Below are 20,199 nucleotides of genomic sequence, written 5' to 3'. Positions count from 1 at the left end.
ACTCAACCTCCAACATTTAAACACACTGCTCCTGCACTAGACCCACAGTAGTGCAGATGGCAGTGCAGTGTTTCTCAGTGATTTGCCTGGTCACATGACCCTCCATCAGCAGCCACTTTATGGACAGGACCTCCATGTGGACAGCACAAAAGACTTGTCCAACAAGGGGGCATATCTTATGAAATATAGAAAATGGTGCAGAATATCAACAAAAGCCATTTATGAAAAGTTCCGTTACACGGGACGACAGAACAGCATATTGTCGGGAAGGATGCGTTCCTTCCAGGCGATTGCCTGCTCGTCAGCGGAGGAGACAGCTGCATTTACATGCAGTAATCTCCTCCACAGTAAGGGGAGGAGCGATCGCTAATGCCATCGCTTTTTCCCATAGAGAATCATGATTACACAGCACGATCTGCTGCCAGCAAACGATCATTTTTGTGTGCACACAAACTATCGAAATACCGGATGCATGAGTGTTTCACTCGTTCATCAGGTAATTGGCAGTACATTTACACCGCCAGATAATCTTTGTGATTCTTGGGTCGTGTAAAGGGACCTTTTTGTGTCATATCGTCGTCTTACAAACACATTGGTAACCAGAAAGTGGTCAATCCCTTTTAAGGGCTTATGCACACGACCATATGTATTTTGCGGTCCGCAAAAAATACGGATGACATCAGTGTGCTTTCCGTATTTTGTTGAACGGAACAGCTGGCCCTTCATAGAACAGTACTATCCTTGTCTGTAATGCGAATAATAAAAGGACATGTTCTATTTTTTGCGGGATGGAAATACGGACATACGGAAACTGAATGCACACAGAGTAACTTCCGTTTTTTTTGCGGACCCATTGAAGTGAATGGGTCCGCAAAAAAAAACCGGAACGGACACGGAAATAAAATACATTCGTGTGCATGAGCCCTAATGCTGCTTGACTAGTTTTAATGATGTTTCAGTGTAGTGCATAATGGACTATCTGTCTCTTAAATACCCCCTATATGCCATGTTTTCAGTGCCTTGAAGCACTTGGTGTGGACCAAAGTATGCACCGTTCATCCTGTTCACCACACAATTTCAGGCCATGTTCTAAAGTATTAATTGTTTCTGCAAAGTCTTGCATTCCTTGGATCAACCAAAATATACTGCATTTCGAAAAGGCTAAAAAAATGTGTTTAGCTCTTTTTATTAAATTTTTTTCGTGCCTTTAGCTCTTGCCAAAAAATAAGAAAGTGACACGAGCTGTCAAAATAAACCCTGAGCTATGTAAAATTCAGTCCTATTGTGGTTTTAAATCTGGCATCTGGCAGAGTTTTCACACTTGTGAATTAGCTGAGAAAGCTTCTGACCGTTGATACTTAACCAGAGAAATATATATATTTTTATACATTTTAAAAGTCTTAGATGCAACCTGTTCCTGACTTGGGTGAATAATCTTGTGCATGAAACGTGTTGCATGCTTCCCACCTTGGGTTTATGATAATTGCTGTATTTTCCGCACCATAAGACGCACCTGACCATAAGATGCACATAGGTTTTAGAAGAGGAAAATAAGAAACATTTTTTCCATCAGACCCCAAATAAATAAATAAACTTGGCTCTCCTGCTCCAGGCGGTGCTGCCACTTGCAGATCCATTACACTCTTCCCGCACTCACCCCTCCCTGGCCTTCTGCTAGCGCCTTTCAGCACAGTGACCTGACGTTGCACAGTGTCAGTGTCACCGCCAGTTCTGTGAGAAGGTCTGGCAGACGTTCTTCTCTACCTCTTGCATGACGTTCTTTGTTTTGGTTTCACTTTGTCATCTCCTTTCCTTCTCCCAGGTGTCACCTATTTAGACTAATTGTCTCCCTTTATATTCCCTCCCATACTGCCTCACTTTGCGGTTTTTTTCTACTTCCTGGATGAGGTGTTCACTGCTGGAGGCTGCTGCTGTTGTTTGCGAAGATGAGTCTTTTTCTTTATTTGTGTTTCCTTGCTGGCTTGATTCTAGGTGACCCTGACTCCGTCCGTATTAAGTGCAGGGAGCCGGTGGTCGTGTCCCCTCACTATTATAGGGTCTTCAGGTGTCACACAGTCTTAGGTACGTGGGCATGCAATCGTCTACCATTCAGACCCTTGCATGGGCATAGCAGTCAGGGAGAGCTTTTAGGGTTTTATAGGGCTCACCCATATGCTCCTTAGTTTGGGATCAAGCCAGTCGGATGTTTATTTATAAGTTCCAGCTATCTGCAACATCATCCGTGACATTATAAACCGCCATAACCGTCTTAAGCATGGATGCGGTTTCAGCCTTGATTGACTGCATGCAAGGTCTTTCGCTGGAGGTAGCAGATCTCCGTAAAACTGTGTCTCAGTTTCAGGTGGCCGGTTCTGCTGGCGTTCATGGAGTTTGTTCCGAGCCTAAGATTTCGCTTCCGGATACATTCTCCGGGGGTAGTGAGAATTTTGTTCGCTTTAGAGAGGCTTGCAAACTCCATTTTCGCCTACTTCCCCGTTCCTCTGGTGATGAGGAGCAGAGGGTGGGGATCATCATCTCGCTGCTCAGGGATAACGCTCAGTCTTGGGCCTTTTCGCTGCTGGTGGGGGCACGGCCCCTCCAATCGGTGGATGAATTTTTGTAGCCCTGGGGCAGATATATGATGACCTGGATCGTATTGCTCTGGCTGAATCTTAACTGCGTCTTTTATGCCAGGGTAAACAGTCCGCAGAGATATATTATTCTGAATTTCGGAGATGGGCAGCTGATACTGGTTGGAATGATGCTGCACTCCGAAGTCAATTTTGCCATGGTCTTTCGGAAAGATTGAAAGATGCATTTGCTTTTCATGAGAGACCAGCCTCGTTAGAGTCTGCCATGTCTCTAGCTGTTCGTATTGACAGGCGTCTTAGAGAGAGAGAGAGGAGACTACTCCTTCCTGTCATATTCAGCCCAAGGACAGTGGGGCTGTCTCATTCAGTGTGCAGGGGTCTCTCTCAATCCCCTCTGAGGAGGAGGCCATGCAGCTGGGTTTGCTTGCCTCTGATAGTAGAGGATTCAGCTCTCAGAGGAGGGTTTGTTTCTGTTGTGGGGGTATAAATCATTTGGCTAATGTTTGCCGCTCTAGGAGATTCATGGAGTTTTCTGAGGGTAATAAAAGAAAAACAAAAAGAAAGAAACCCTCTAAAAACTTTCCATTTACTAGGTTTGCCATTTGCTTGTAGTTTCCGTTTTCTCCTACCTGCCAGGGTGGCGCTAGATAGCAAGAACATTGTTTGTGAGATTTTTATAGATAGTGGAGCAGCTGTCAATCTCATAATCAATTTGCAATAACACATGGTTTCCAGGTATGCACTTTGGAAAAGGATATACCTGTTTTTTCTATCAATTCCGCTCCACTTTCTCAAAGATCGTTAAAGGGCATAGTTCACAATATCCGTTTGACTGTGGCTGACGCTCATGTTGAGGATATGTCGTGTTTCGTCCTAAGCGGATTACCTACTCCTCTAGTGTTGGGGCTACCCTGGCTCACTAAACATAACCCTACCATTGATTGGCAAGCAAGGCAAATAAATGGTTGGAGTGAGTTTTGCAGAGAGAATTGCCTCACAGTGTCTCTTTCAGAGGTTTCTACCAAGACTGTACTATCTTTTCTCTCTGAATTTTCGGATGTGCTTTCCGAGAGTGGCATCCAGGAGTTGCCCCCTCCCCGGGAGTATGACTGCCCTATTAATCTCATCCCAGGCGCCAAGCTGCCAAAATCACGTTTATGCAATCTCTCCCAACCTGAAAGAGTCGCTATGCGTACTTATATCTCTGAGAGCCTGAGAAAGGTACACATCTGACCCTCGAATTCACCTGTTGCCGCTGTTTGTTTTTTTTGTTAAGAAAAAAGATGCTCCTTTATGACCTTGTCTGGATTTCAGGGAGCTGAACCGTATCACAATTCGTGACCCATATCCACTTCCTCTGATCCCGGACCTGTTTAACCAGATTGTTGGGGCTAAGGTTTTTTCTAAGTTGGATTTAAGAGGGGCATACAACCTAGTCAGGGTCAGGGAAGGGGACGAATGGAAGACTGCCTTCAATACCCCTGAGGGTCATTTCGAGAATTTAGTTATGCCCTTTGGTTTGATGAATGCTCCGGCCGTCTTCCAACATTTTGTGAACAGCATTTTTTATCATTTAATGGGGAAATTTGTACTGGTGTATCTAGATGACATTTTGATTTTTTTTTTCCTGATTTCAAGACTCATAGGGACCACCTACATCAGGTCTTGCTGATTCTGCGGGAGAATAAATTGTACGCTAAACTGGAAAAATGTGTGTTTGCGGTTCCGTAGATTCAATTTCTTGGTTTTCTTCTCTCCGCTTCGGGTTTTCGCATGGACCCTGAGAAGGTCCGCGCTGTGCTTGATTGGGAGCTTCCTGAGAATCAGAAGGCGCTGATGCGGTTTTTGGGTTTTGCCAATTATTACAGAAAGTTCATTTTGAATTATTCCTCTGTTGTTAAGCCACTCACTGATATGACTAAAAAGGGGGTAGTTTTTTCCTCGTGGTCGGTAGATGCGCTTAAAGCCTTTTCTAGTATCAAAGAGAGTTTTGCTTCTGCTCCCATTTTGGTACAACCTGATGTCTCTCTACCTTTTATTGTTGAGGTGGATGCTTCTAAGGTGGGTGTGGGTGCGGTCTTATCTCAGGGTCCCTCTCCTGCCAAATGGCGACCGTGTGCCTTTTTCTCAAGGAAACTCTCCTCTGCAGAGAGAAATTACGATGTGGGAGATAGGGAGTTGTTGGCCATCAAATTAGCTTTTGAGGAATGGCGCCATTGGTTAGAGGGAGCCAGACACCCTATTACCGTGTTTACCGACCATAAGAATCTGGCCTACTTGGAATCTGCCAAGTGTCTGAACCCGAGACAGGCCAGATGGTCACGTTCCGCCCTGGGGTTAAAAATGTGAAGGCGGATGCCCTGTCACTTTGTTTTCCGGGGAGGGGGGGGGGCAAAGGCTCCTGATCTTTGTCCTCCTGGGAGGTTGTTTGTGCCTCTCACTTTACGACACAAGGTTTTTAAGGAGCACCACGATACTGTCCTTGCTGCGCACCCGGGGAGTAGAGCCAAAGTGGTCTCATTGCTCTGAGATTCTGGTGGCCGGCTCTTCGTAAGGCGGTTGAGGGTTTTGTGGCAGCTTGCGAGACCTGCGCTCGTGCCAAGGTCCCTCATTCCTGTCCTTGGACGCATCTGTCCATGGACTTCATTACGGACCTGCCTCGTTCCTCGGGGAAGACTGTGATTTTGGTGGTAGTGGACGGTTTTAGCAAAATGGCACATTTCATTCCCTTTCCTGGGTTACCCAATGTCCCCCAGCCAGCGAAGAATATCAAACTAAAGGTTCCCTCCTGGAAGTTGGGTCCTAGGTTTATTGGGCCTTACAAGATCTTGTCCGTCATCAATCCCGTTGCCTTCCATCTTGATCTTCCTCAGACTTGGAAGATCCATAATGTTTTTCACAGGTCCCTATTAAAACCTTATGTCCAACCCACTGTACCCTCCTCTTTGCCTCCTCATCCGATTTTTGTTGATGGCAATCTTGAATTTCAGGTCTCCAGGATTGTGGATTCTCGCATTATCCGCGGTTCTCTACAGTACCTCGTTCATTGGGAGGGTTATGGTGCTGAGGAGAGGATGTGGGTCCCAGTGGCGGACATTAAGGCCACTCGTCTCATCAGAGCTTTCCATAGGTCTCATCCTGAAAAGTTGGGCTCTGAGTGTCCGGAGTCCACCCGCTGAGGAAGGGGTACTGTCACCGCCAGTTCTGTGAGAAGGTCTGGCAGACGTTCTTCTCTACCTCTTGCATGACGTTCTTTGTTTTGGTTTCACTTTGTCATCTCCTTTCCTTCTCCCAGGTGTCACCTATTTAGACTAATTGTCTCCCTTTATATTCCCTCCCATACTGCCTCACTTTGCGGTTTATGCTACTTCTTGGATGAGGTGTTCACTGCTGGAGGCTGCTGCTGTTGTTTGCTAAGATAAGTCTTTTTCTTTATTTGTGTTTCCTTGCTGGCTTGATTCGAGGTGACCCTGACTCCGTCCATATTAAGTGCAGGGAGCCGGTGGTCTTGTCCCCTCACTATTATAGGGTCTTCAGGTGTCACACAGTCTTGGGTACATGGGCATGCAATCGTCTACCATTCAGACCCATGGGCATAGCAGTCAGGGAGAGCTCTTAGGGTTTTATAGGGCTCACCCATATGCTCCTTAGTTTCGGATCAAGCTATTCGGATGTTTGTTTTATAAGTTCCAGCTATCTGCAACATCATCCGTGACAGTCAGGTCATAATGCGCACTTACACTGTGTGATATCAGGTCACAGTGCGCAGCGCTGGCATAAGAGCAGGGGATGGTGAATACAGCCAGCATGAGGAGTACTGTAGTCACCGCTCCCAGATGCTACTGTGTACTAGTGAGCACTTCTTCCATAATGGCAGCACTCACTTACTTATATTTGCATCATAAGATACATTGCCATTTTCCCCCCACTTTTGAGGGGGGAAAGTGCGTCCTATGGTGCAGAAAATGTTATATGTTTATTACATTTATTAGATATAAATAATGAGTAGCTAACCCGTAAGAAAACATTCTGTACCCGACAGGTCCTGTTTCAACAATTTCTATATATACAACTGAAGTGGCTAAATGGTGGAGCTTGGTATTACCGCATCTTGTCCCATCAGGACAACCACCTTTCCTAATACAATTGTCCAACATGGCTGGAGTCCCCAATTAGTCAGCTGTTGTTAATGTGGACATTTCATCTGATCACACCTTACCTTATCTCTGTTGCAAATGTATTACATGAGGTCCATTGAAACAAGTATGTGATCATGTGGTGTTGCCTCTTTGTAGCAGGTCTCTGCTCTTGTATGACGTTGGTCATATGGGAAGGAATTGCTCTGATGGAACATCTCCTTTCAGTGACGTTGCTCTTTTTGATTTCTTAATGTGTTTACTACAAACTGCAAAGCTAAAAGTCTGTGTAAAGGAAACTGGTGTGTCGTAGGGTGTTGCCTCTTCACTTGAAATTTTCATTGTGTGCGTTTAATGTAACTCATATGTTCTTGGGTTTTCTAAGTTTAATAGAAATCACAGTCTTTTGTCCGATGCCACAACTCCTTGTCACACATCTTCTATTTTTCCAGCCATATTGGTCTGGCCTGAAGTGATTATTTTGCTTTTGATGATGTAGGAAGTAAATATGTTATTGTTCTTTGTTCCATCATGTCACCAGCCATTGAAAATGAAATATAGTGATGCTTGGATTACTGTCAGCTTTGTGGAGCTACAGGAAGTTTAGTGTATTTTTGAGCTTACAGCAAAATTTTTCCAGAAGACCACTTTTTTGAGAAGACCTCTCCCACTCCCATCTATTATGCATACTGGTCATCTTCTTTGACAGAACACCTCCACGGAAGACCAGTTTTCAATGCAATTAGTTTGATCATCATATGGTTTTTAAAACAGTACAAATTTTCATATGACAATTTTAAAGGGGTTCGTCCATCTGAGACATTCATAGCATCAATGTCAGATACAGTAGGTGCATGCCCACCTCTCAATTCACTGCTATGGGACTGCGGGAAATAGCCAAGCCAGTACTTAGCTATTTTCAGAACTCCCATAGTGGAGAGGATAGCCGAGCTTGCGCAGTGTGGTGGCCTTCACGAGGGGGGGGGGGGGGGATTCTGGAGAGAAGAAGTGGGTCCCAGAGGTGGTGTGGGACCTGCCTCTACCTGATGTTGATGGCATATCCTAGCAATGTCTTATATGGAAATACTCCTTTATCTCCAAGTAGATCATTGTTGGGTTGACTAAAAGTTAGGAAATATCCTCAGGACCCCAACAAGCACAGCTCCATGAAAGTAAAGCTCAAGGGCCTATTCATCTGAATGGGACTTATTTTGCAGTTCTTTGCGCAGTGGCTGGTTGGGAGCCAGCGCCCCTTCATTCTTTAGATTACTGCTCCATAAATGGTGGAATATCTTTATGGTAATGGGAGCCTAAACATGTGAACATACCCTTGAGGCAAGGACAGAACAACTAGTACATGATCAAGGTTTTTTGCGGCTGGAACTACTACCTAGAACAAAATATATTGAGTGCACCCCTTATTAATATGACACAAATACTCAGTCATGAAAAGGAAGAGAAAAAACGGCTTTCAATATAGGCTCTTAACCTGGATCATATGGAAAATAATCCTTTATTGAATACCAAAAGACAAACAAACCTAAAAAAAAAATGACCTATCAAAATAAGATGGTACCCTCCTAGTATTCTCCAGCATAGTATATGTGCGGCAAATATACAGACAAAACCCTCATAGATGATGATCAGCTATCCTCGGGATAGGTCATCAATATCCGATCGGCAGGAGTCCAACTCAGTCCAATCAGCTGTTTGAAGAGACTGCGGTGCTCTGGTGAGTCTTGCAGCCTCCTCACAGCTGACCAAGCACAACGCCGTACATTGGATAGTGGCGGTGCATGGTATTGCAGATCAGCTTTATTCACTTAAATGGGACTGAGCTGCACCTAGGGCATGTGACCGATGTACAGTGACATCACAGGTCTAGGTAGAGGCCTAAGCGCTTAGCTGGTTCACAGCTGCCATGTTGACTAAGGCTACTTTCGCATCTGCACTTTCCTTTTCCGCTATTGAGATCAGTCATAGGATCTCAATAGCGGGGAAAACCCGTTTTGTCCCCATTCGTTGTCAATGGGGACAAAACTGAACTGAATGAAACGGAGTGCACCAGAATGCATTCCCTTCCGTATGGTTGTGTCCCCATCACGGACAGAATAACGCTGCAAGCAGAGATTTTCTGTCCGCGATGTGGCGTGGAGCAAGATGGATCCGTCATGACTCACAATGTAAGTCAATAGTGGCGGATTCGTTTTCTCGTAAAAAGGTAAAACCTAGCTATGAATATAGCAAGGAAGGGCAAAAACAAAAAGGCACCATAGAAGGTGGCAATACACGTGGGGTTCCTGCTCCTACTTGGTCTTTGGAATCCACCTCATCCTGAAGTGATTGAGTTTTGATCAGCATTTGAACACTTAGGCTACTTTCACACTAGCGTTTTTGCTGGATTCGGCAGGGTTCATCAAAAACGCTTCCGTTACTGATAATACAACCATCTGCATCCGTTATGAACGGATCCGGTTGTATTATCTTTCACATAGCCAAGACGGATCCGTCATGAACTCAATTGAAAGTCAATGGGGGAAAAATCCGTTTTCTATTGTGTCTGAGAAAACGGACCCGTCCCTATTGACTTGCATTGTGGGTCATGACGGATCCGTCTTGCTCCGCATCCCATGACGGAAAGAAAACTGCAGCATGCTGCGGTTTGCTTTTCGGTATGCGAACGGAACGGAATGCATTTTAAAGCATTCTGTTCAGTTACGTTTTGTCCCCATTGACAATGAATGAGGACAATACAGAAGCGTTTTTTTCCGGTATTGAGACCTATGTTAGATCTTAATACCGAAAAATAGAAACGCTAGTATGAAAGTAGCCTTAGATGGTGATTCATGTATTTTTCATTCGTGATGTAAGGATGTTATGTTACAATTTACATTCTATATATTTTTTTAAATCTGGAAATAATGTGTTTTTGCCATTCCTATATACAGAGGGTTTGGGATGGTCAATGAACCAGCGACGGCGTGTTGAAGCCTTCTAGAACATGTAAATAAAGGAAGTGTTTGAGCCTTCGCTCCATCTGTTAACAATCTGGGACTTGACAAGCCTTTCCTTCCATTTGCACAATGCGCTCCAAATTCCCATTGCTTGTCAGCGGTATAAAGTGATGGGGCCTTAATAACCCTTCCTGCTTTGGTTTCTTTAAAGCAACGGGGTGCAGTGCACTGATCCAGGGAATCCTAGTTCTCACCCACGGGCACTTCCTGAACATACTGCTAAAGTGTTTTACTACATTGAGGCTGCAGTCTACCGCACACCGATGTGGACAGGACAGCTGATTAATCCATTTGTATCTGTGTCTTTCAGTGGAAGCTGCCAATCTTACCATCCATAGGCTCCAGCAGCGAGAGCAGGAGAATGAGAAGGTAAACATGGCTCACAGCACGTTTTGACACTCAACATCCAGGAAACCTGCCGAGAAGCGGAAATATCCTGTGAATTCTTTATTATTCATGCACATTTTTTATTGTATGCTTATTATAGGCAGAGGCTGCTCTAAAGAAAAATGTATGTATGAACACTGAATTCATGGATTACAACCACTATCGATGCTGTAGTATTGGTCATTTATAGACCAGCAACTCAAAAACTATAAATTTATCATTTTTAAAAATGTAGTTGTTTGTGATATTGTTGCTTAAAGGCTATGTGCACCTTTATGATTGCATTTTACTCATTTTGGGTTAAATCCTATTTTTCAATTGGTCTTTATTAAAAATATTGAGCCGTTCTGTCACAAAGGGTTAACTGTGTGAATCCTCCTTTTTCTTTCACTTTGTGCCGGTCATCTAATAAACCTTATCTCTAAATTACTAAACAGTTATAAACATTTAAGCCACATTCTTATCAGTAAGAGAAGAATTCAGCTATAATGAGTGTTTATAATAAGTTGCCGTCAGCTGAGCTGCCTGACGGAACAGTGAAAATTGAGAGCCGGCTACTAGAGAATCTCAAGCCTGCACAGAGACTAAATTTTTGTATAAAGACCAATTGAAAAAACGATTTTAGCTCAAAATGAGTACAATACAATAATTACAAAAATGCCCCTAAAGGTATACATAACCTTTAAGGGTACTTTCACACTTGCGGCAGAGGATTCCGGCAGGCAATCCGGACGCAAACTGATGGCATTTGTCAGACGGATCCGTATCCGTCTGACAAATGCATTTAAAATACCGGATCCGTGTCATCCGGAAGAACGGATCCAGTATTAATTTTTTTGCATTTTTAAAGTTCTGCGCATGCACAGACCGAAAAGCCGGATCCGGCATTCCGGCAAGTGATCAGTATTTTTGGCCGGAGTGAAAACTGCAGCATGCTGCAGTATTTTCTTAGTCCAAAAAACGTAAGAGGTACTGAACTGATGCATCCAAAACGGAATGCTCTCCTTTCAGAATGCATTGGGATAAAACTGATCAGTTCTTTTCCGGTATTGAGCTCCTGTGACGGAACTCCATACCGGAAAACAAAACCGCTAGTGTGAAAGTACCCTAACGATACAGCCACACATGTCGTTCATGCTGTAGCAGGGTTGTGTGTGGAAAATCCACAGTGAAAACAGCATTTTATGCTGTGGATCTCCACTGCGTTTTTTTTGCTACAACTTTTTTTCTTTCCCTAAGGCCTCTTTCACACGGGCGTCACGTTTTGGCTCGGGATGCGTCCCGGGTGCATTGCAGCAAACCCACGCGAGTAGGTACGCAATTTCAGTCAGTTTTGACTGCGATTGCGTTCCGTTGTTCAGTTTTTATCACGCGGGTGCAATGCGTTTTGCACGCGCGTGATGAAAAACTGAAATGTGGTACCCAGACCCGAACTTCTTCACTGAAGTTCAGGTTTGGGTTCAAGGTTGTGTAGATGTAATTATTTTCCCTTATAACATGGTTATAAGGGAAAATAATAGCATTCTTAATACAAAATGCTTACTAAAATAGGGCTGGAGGGGTTAAAAAAAAATAATAATAATTTGAACTCCCCTTAATCCACTTGTTCGCGCAGCCCGGCTTCTCTTCTTTCTTCAGGACCTGGGTAAAGGAACTTTGATGACATCACTGCGCTCATCACATGGTCAATCACACGGTCCATCAACATGGTGATGGATCATGTGACAGACCATGTGATGAGCGCAGGGATGTAACCACAGGTCCTTTTTCTCAAAGAAGAGAAGCCGGCTGCGCGAACAAGTGGATTTAGGTGAGTTAAATTATTTTTTAACCCCTCCAGCCCTATTTTAATAAGCATTCTGTATCAAGAATGCTATTATTTTCCCTTATAACCATGTTATAAGGGAAAATAATAATGATCGGGTCCCCATCCCGATCGTCTCCTAGCAACCGTGCGTGAAAATCGCACCGCATCCGCACTTGCTTGCGATTTTCACGCAGCCCCATTCACTTCTATCGGGCCTGCGTTGCGTGAAAAACGCACAAAATAGAGCATGCTGCCTAAGGCCTATTTCACACGAGCGTGACAGATTAGGTCCGGATGCGTTGAGGGTGCGTTCAGTGAAACTCACACCATTTTGCAAGCAAGTTGAGTCAGTTTTGTCTGCAATTGCGTTCAGTTTTTCATGCGCGTGATAAAAAACTGAAGGTTTACAAACAATATCTCTTAGCAACCATCAGTGAAAAACGCATTGCATCCGCACTTGCTCCCATTCACTTCTATTGGGCCAGAGCTGCGTGAAAAACGCAGAATATAGAACATGCTGCGTTTTTCACGCAACGCAGAACTGATGCGTGAAACAAAAACGCTCATGTACACAGAATGAATGGGTCAGGATTCAATGCGGGTGCTATGCGTTCACGTCACGCATTGCACCAGCACGGAAAACTTGCTCGTGTGAAAAGGGCCTAAGTCTCCCACTTTAAGTCTAATTTTATTTAAATTCTATACTAGGAGCAGATGAAGGATTATAACATTTTGTGGGTTATCAGATTCTGGATTAAAGAAATTTAGCTAAATTATTTGGTTACCTGATTGCAGCAAGATACCGCACTGTTACCCCTCCAAGGTTTGGGGCAAGATAAAGAAGTCACAAAATCATGATGGGAACAATTATAATTCATCCTTTCTGAATGATAACACATTTTTCTTAATAAAAGCATAAACTGCAGGACAACATGCAGCTGAATGCAATTTTAGAGCGTGGATATCCTAGCGGGGCCATGGGGCGCTTGTGACGCTGCCGTGCCATATTTGAGTACCACATGGCCATACAGGCCACAGCAGGCTCTAATTAAACTAATTATATGACACGGTTTAATCAGTTTGTATTGTTAATTGCCTCGCCGTAACTTCAATACCGCACAGCCATTAAAGGGGTTATCCAACCCCTATAATGCCCCCCCAAATGTCCGGCCCCCTTACACAGATTGTTGCTTCTGATGCCCGCACAGCCGCTACTGCATCTCCCCGTTGCGCGGATCAATACATCTGGCAGGCTGCGACAGAAAGGAGCCTCCCTAGTATCGCGGGTGACGCTAGGGAGGCTCGTTCCCGTCGCAGCCTGTTATTGGCTGCCCCCCAGATGCGGTGGGCATCAGAAGTGCTGGGGAGCGAGGCAAGTACAATCTTTGTGAGGGCCCAGGCATTTGGGGGGGGGGGGGCATTATAGGGATTGGATAATACCCTTTAACAATACAGAACCGCTGAACAGTGCGTTATTAATTAGAGCCAGCTGCAGCCCGTACAGCCGCGCGTTACTGAAATGCAGCATGGTCACATGGCAGGCTCCTCATGACCGCGCCATGTGGTTGTAACCTAATACTGTTCCTGTGCATTTTTAGCATCTGAGGCCTCATGCACACGACCGTTGTTGTGTTCCGTTCCGCAAAATGGGGTTCCGTTGTTCCGTCATCCGTTTTTGTTTCAGTGTGTCTTCCTTTATTTTTGGAGGATCACCAGACATAATGAAAAGTAAAAAAAAGTTAGGTTTGCCATGCAAATGATAGGAAAAAAAGGATGCGGACGCGGATGATGATCTTGTGTGCCTCCGCATTTTTTTGCGGTCCCGTTGACTTGAATGGGTCCGCGAACCGTTTTCCGCGAAAATAATAGGACAGGTTATATTTTTTTGACGGACTGGAACCACGGATCGCGGACGCGGATGGCAAACAATGCATTAGCCGAGTTTTCAACGGACCCATTGAAAGTCAATGGATCCGCAGAAAATCACGAGAAACGGCACAACGGACACGGAATAACACAACGGTCGTGTGCATGAGGCCTAATACATCTTCTCCACTCAGTCCAAATCATCAGTGTCAAGTTATCAGAGGTCCAAATCAATGTGTTTGAAGGACAAGCTATTATTTCCATAATTCTACAATCCTTTATTTTATTAATAGCGGTTAAACTCGTGCCAAACATCATCAAATAGGAAAAGTTAAAAACCTGTGTCCATATCGCTCTATCAAGATCCTCTTCGATCCCAGAACACCTGCATTATCATACATTTTCTTTCACATGCACTCGTCTGGCGTCCATGTATGGAGCAACAGTTCACAAAGATCAGGGCAGTATACTGCACCTTCGAGGGACGCGCATGTCATCACTACGTCTGCTCTATATTTAAATACCTAATCTCTTGATCGAGGTACTAAAATTTCACAAAACAATAAAATCAATATTGTGATAACTGTATGATGAGTAAATGCATATCCTTCCACTAGGTTACTGGAATACCCCAAAATTGCTAATTTCATTCAGGCCCTTTGGACTCAAAGACCTCCCTCTGTTGTAACTCCTCACCCCCTATAAGTTCCAGTATTTGCCATGTAAGCTCACTTACATTATGTTTCTTCTAAAAATGTTTTGCAACAGTGTTCTCTTTATATTTCTTATTCTTTGTCGCCCTCTTTCAAAAATTTCTCATACACTTAGAGGATTTACGCTCATTAAGCCGCAGTTTAATTGATCACGAGTGCCGAATGGTCTTTTCAGCAAATAAACCGCTGATCTAGTATCACATGTGCAAAAATATGTCAGCTGAATTATTTCTCCACTCATCGGATTATACAGTGTCTCCTTTAGGCTGGGTTCACACGAGCGGATGCCGTGAAAGAGTGCCAAGACCCGATGCAGACTGCAGAGGCACGGAGCATTATCAGTCATGTTAATGCTCCGTGCCTCTGCAGTCTGCATCGGGTCTTGGCACTCTTTCACGGAGCGGATGCCACGCACGGCATCCGCTCGTGTGAACCCAGCCTTAAAGGCGACACCTTCATGCAATTTCTTTTTTCTTTATATAAAATTCTGTCACAAAATGTTATCTGTTTGTCTAGCAGTGTGAATACTACTTTCACTTTGTGTCGGCCTTTATCTCTAAATTACCAAGAGATCATAAACACCTATTTAAGCCACATTCTTATCAGTAAAATATAAGAATTGAGCTATTATAGTGTTGAGCTATTAGAGTGTTTGAGATAAATAAATAAAAAATGCCTTTAGTACGTTGCCTATAATGTCAGCGTCGCAGGTCCTAATAGTGAAGTGGGTAACAGTTCACATACAGAAGTTACGTTTTTGGTTGGACCGCGCTGCTTCAGGAAATTACGGAACCAGAACCATTCAGAAAAATTCGACATGGGAAAGCATTCAAGCCGCACGAAGCCTCCCTCCCTCTTTCTTCTGAGCTTCTGTGAAAAACCAAAGGTTGCGACAATAGTGAAGCACCTTCACATGAGTTGAGTTAAAAGGGTTTATTATACTCACAAACTCAGTTTGAGTATTGAATTCTTTCCCATGTCCAATTTTTCAGAATGGTTCTGGTGCAGGAACTTCCTTCCTAGTTTCCTGAAGCAGCGCGGTCCAACCAAAAATGCAACATATGAGTGAGGTAAGAGATAAGGGGCCGTCAGCTAAGCTGCCTGACGGAACAGAGTGAAAATTTAGATCCTGCTACTAGAAAATCTCAGCCCTGTAAAGAGAAAAGGACTCCAAATTTAACAAAAAAAAATTGCCCTGGGCAATAGCCTTTAGTAACAGAATTGCAATGTTGACAGGTTAGACAAGGAAAAGTCCCTCTTTCTGTTCTCATTCTCATCATTCTACTTTTATTCATCTTTTCATCACATCTCTGTTATGAGCAGATAATTATTAATTATTTCGGGTCACTTTGCAATCCTTTTTACCTTCCCTGTATGTCTGTCATATGTACTTACAATAGCTCTGCTACATTATCTTTAGCCTGGCAGCTCAGGGGACGTGTCCCTTCTGCTGCAGCTCTCTCCCTGTAAGGGTCCATTCACACGTTCGTAAGTGTTTTGCGGATCCGCACATTGCCGACACTATAATAGAAAATGCTTTTTCTGGTCCGCAATTGCGGACAAGAATAGGACATGTTCTAATTTTTTCGGGAACGGAATTGCGGATCCCGAAAATACGGATCCCAGAAATGCACATCAGTTCCAGCTGCATTGAAAGTGAATTGGTCCGCACTCATTCCGCAAATTGCGGAATGGATGCGGACCCAAATTATGGACGTGTGAATAGACCCTAACTGTTATAGCATCTAGCCGAATATATGGCTGGTGGCAGTTGGAAGATTTAAACTGAGCATGTGCGACCAGCTCCAGTGAGTTGGATCAAAAAATAAAGAAAAGAACAAATAGGTGGGGCTATACAGAAACATTTTATTGAATACTTCAAAGGCTACATAATTTTTAATTACAGGCAATTACAAAAATATTCATTGAAAAATTTATAATTCATGAGACAACCCCTTTAATCCTCATTATCCTCCACCTAGGACAGTGATGGCGAACCTATGGCACGGGTGCCAGAGGCGGCACTCAGCCCTCTCTGTGGGCACCCGCACCCTGGAAAAAGTCTATGGTGTACCAATATGCCTTAGACTTTTCCTGCCATTCATCAGTGCAGGGCGCACTATGAACAGCCCAGGCAGCGCACTGAATGTAGGCAGGCTATTATAGTTAAATAATAAAGTACATGAAAGATAGACTATACTGGACTGTAGTATTCAGGGTAAATTGCTGTGTTGGCACTTTGTGATAAATAATTAGGTTTTGGGTTGCAGTTTGGGCACTCGTCTCTAAAAGGTTCACCATCACTGACCTAGGATATCCCCGATCAACACATTCTTTGCATATTTTCTCCTTATAAAACTCTGATGTACTAGATATCATCTCTATTCTAAGCCAACTGACTCTCAAATACATGTGTGGCATGATAGCTAGAAAAATTGTGTTGTTTGGCACTAATTAAAGGGGTTGTCTCACTTTAGCAAATGGCATTTAACACGTACAGAAAGTTAATACAAGATGGCTACTAATGTATTGTGATTGTCCATATTGCCTCCTTTACTGGCTTCATTCATTTTTCCATCACATTATACACGGCTCGTTTCCAACAACCCCTTTAATAAAATAAAGGAGTGATGAATTATGAAAATAATAGGTTGTCCTTGAAACACTTTGTTTTGGATATCTGTGCGGTGGTGGAACTCCGCTGTGTTAAAGGACTTTGAACCGCAACCATATGTACTAAGCCTACGTTCACAGGAGTAGCCTGCCAGAGTTCACCGTATCTGGCATAGCCGGATAATGCCCGGAACCGCCGGACCCCCATTGATTACAGTGGGATCCGGCCACTTTCTGGCAAAAAAAAAACAAAAAACGCTTTCTTTATACTAATGTGAACCTAGGGTAAGAAGAATGATCAGTGTTATCAGATCACCTATTGAATGTCCTAATGATGAAAGTATTCGATTGTCTTTTATCTATAGATTGTTGTGACATAGCAATTCCATTTATTCTGTTTTACTAAAGAATAGGACATTAATATTTTTTACATATTATTTTTTTCCCTGGAAAACATTGATCTTTACCAGCAGGGGGCATCAGTGATACATAGCACACTTGCCTGGAAATTCTTGCGTTCCATGTTAACCCATGCTGCCCTTTGGTGTCTTCATTTTCCACACATTCCCTTTCTTGTTAACATTGTAATACCTTATTTTTTTTCATTTTTTTTGTTACTTATTTAAGTGTATAAATTCTAGATGTGTTGTAGAATGCCGAAAAATGCCATAGTGGGAAGGTAAAGCTTACTAATGTTGGGTCCCTTTCACACGAGCGAGTTTTCTGCGTGGGTGCAATGCGTGACGTGAACGCATAGCACCCGCACTGAATCCTGACCCATTCATTTCAATGGGTCTGTGTACATGAGCGTTGTTTTTCACGCATCAGTTCTGCGTTGCGTGAAAATCGCAGCATGTTCTATATTCTGCGCTTTTCACGCAGCCCTGGCCCCATAGAAGTGAATGGGGCTGCGTGAAAAACGCATTGCATCCGCAAGCAAGTGCGGGTGCAATGCGTTTTTCACTGATGGTTGCTAAGAGATGTTGTTTGTAAACATTCAGTTTTTTATCACACGCGTGAAAAACGCATCAAAACTGAACAACTAAACGCAATCGCAGACAAAACTGACTGAACTTGCTTGCAAAATAGTGCGAGTTTCACTGAACGCACTCTGAACGCATCCGGCCCCAATCCGCAACGCCCGTGTGAAACCAGCCTTGGTCTTTATGCACTACCCGGAGTTCTTAATAGGCGAATACATGAATCACTCAAGCGTCCAATGTGACTTGAGCATTGAGCAAACTTGCTTATGTGACCATATGAGTTGTCAGGGCCCTGACCTCCAGTACTTCTACCATTCATTTTCTGCATTTAAACCCTTGCTGGTGCCGTAGAAAATCCAGGGCATGCGTTTTTACTGAAGTCATTTCAAGATTAGCATTACCCTAATTTCAGTTACAAAAAAAATAAAAATACGGCTGCCATTACGGCCCGGGAGTCGGAGTTAATAAAAATGTAACTAATCTCTGGCTTCATAAGAAAAGTATACAGTCAGGTCCATAAATATTGGGATATTGACACAATTCTAACATTTTTGGCTCTATACATCACCACAATGGATTTGAAATGAAACGAACAAGATGTGCTTTAACTGCAGACTGTCAGCTTTAATTTGAGGGTATTTACATCCAAATCAGGTGAACAGTGTAGGAATTACAACAGTTTGCATATGTGCCTCCCACTTGTTAAGGGGCCAAAAGTAATGGGACAGAATAATAATCATCCCTAGTGATGCTCTGCCAGGCCTCTACTGTAACTGTCTTCAGTTCCTGCTTGTTCTTGGGGCTTTTTCCCTTCAGTTTTGTCTTCAGCAAGTGAAATGTATGCTCAATCGGATTCAGGTCAGGTGATTAACTTGGCCATTGCATAACATTCCACTTATTTTCCTTAAAAAACTCTTTAGTTGCTTTTGCAGTATGCTTTGGGTCATTGTCCATCTGCACTGTGAAGCGCCGTCCAATGAGTTCTGGAGCATTTGGCTGAATATGAGCAGATAATATTGCCTGAAACACTTCAGAATTCATCCTGCTGCTTTTGTCAGCAGTCACATCATCAATAAATACAAGAGAACCAGTTCCATTGTTAGCCATACATGCCCACGTCATGACACTACCACCACCATGCTTCACTGATGAGGTGGTATGCTTAGGATCATGAGCAGTTCCTTTCCTTTTCCATACTCTTCTCATCCCATCACTCTGGTACAATTTGATCTTGGTATCATCTGTCCATAGGATGTTGTTCCAGAACTGTGAAGATGTCGTTTGGCAAACTCTAATCTGGCCTTCCTGTTTTTGAGGCTCACCAATGGTTTACATCTTGTGGTGAACCCTCTGTATTCACTCTGGTGAAGTCTTCTCTGGATTGTTGACTTTGACACACAAAAACCTACCTATTTGGTCATCCACCACAGTTGTTTTCCGTGGTCTTTCGGGTCTTTTGGTGTTGCTGAGCTCACCGGTGCGTTCCTTTTTTTTAAGAATGTTCCAAGCAGTTGTTTTGGCCACACCTAATGTTTTCGCTATCTCTCTGATGGGTTTGTTTTGTTTTTTCAGCCTAATGATGGCTTGCTTCACTGATAGTGACAGCTCTTTGGATCTCTTTGAGAGTTGACAGCTACAGATTCAAATTGCAAATAGCACACTTGAAATTAACTCTGGACCTTTTATCTGCTCATTGTAATTGGGATAATGAGGAAATAACACACACCTGGACATGGTACAGCTGAGAAGCCAATTGTCCCATTACTTTTGGTTCCTTAACCACCTCCGGACCGCCGAACGCAGCGACACGTCCTGGAGGTGGTTGATTGATTCCTCCTGGACGCGCCGGCACGTCCTCTCGCGAGACGCGAGATTTCCTGTGAACGCTCGCACACAGGCGCGCGCGTTCACAGGAACGGAAGGTAAGCGAGTGGATCTCCAGCCTGCCAGCGGCGATCGTTCACTAGCAGGCTGGAGATGTGATTTTTTTTAACCCCTAACAGGTATATTAGACGCTGTTTTGATAACAGCGTCTAATATACCTGCTACCTGGTCCTCTGGTGGTCCCCTTTGTTTGGATCGACCACCA

At 43.7% G+C, this 20,199-nt stretch overlaps 1 protein-coding gene across 2 annotated transcripts in view; it reads left to right on the top strand.

The window, feature by feature from the left end:
* Positions 1-20,199, top strand: part of BLOC1S5 (biogenesis of lysosomal organelles complex 1 subunit 5) — an 83,519-nt gene that overhangs the window by 54,442 nt on the left and 8,878 nt on the right. Inside the window, exon 4 of one of the 2 annotated variants that reach the window (XM_040432110.1) lies at positions 10,052-10,110. In XM_040432110.1, coding sequence (XP_040288044.1) covers positions 10,052-10,110 — 59 coding nt within the window. Of the gene's footprint in view, positions 1-6,633; positions 7,884-10,051; positions 10,111-20,199 lie in introns of those variants that run through there. The other variant, XM_040432112.1, reaches the window with a different exon arrangement.

This window comes from Bufo bufo, chromosome 5 (assembly GCF_905171765.1).
Source record: "Bufo bufo chromosome 5, aBufBuf1.1, whole genome shotgun sequence".
Classification (NCBI taxonomy): domain Eukaryota; kingdom Metazoa; phylum Chordata; class Amphibia; order Anura; family Bufonidae; genus Bufo; species Bufo bufo.
The sequence above is the reverse complement of the archived record's forward strand: the minus strand, read 5'-3'. Positions and strand labels throughout refer to the sequence as shown.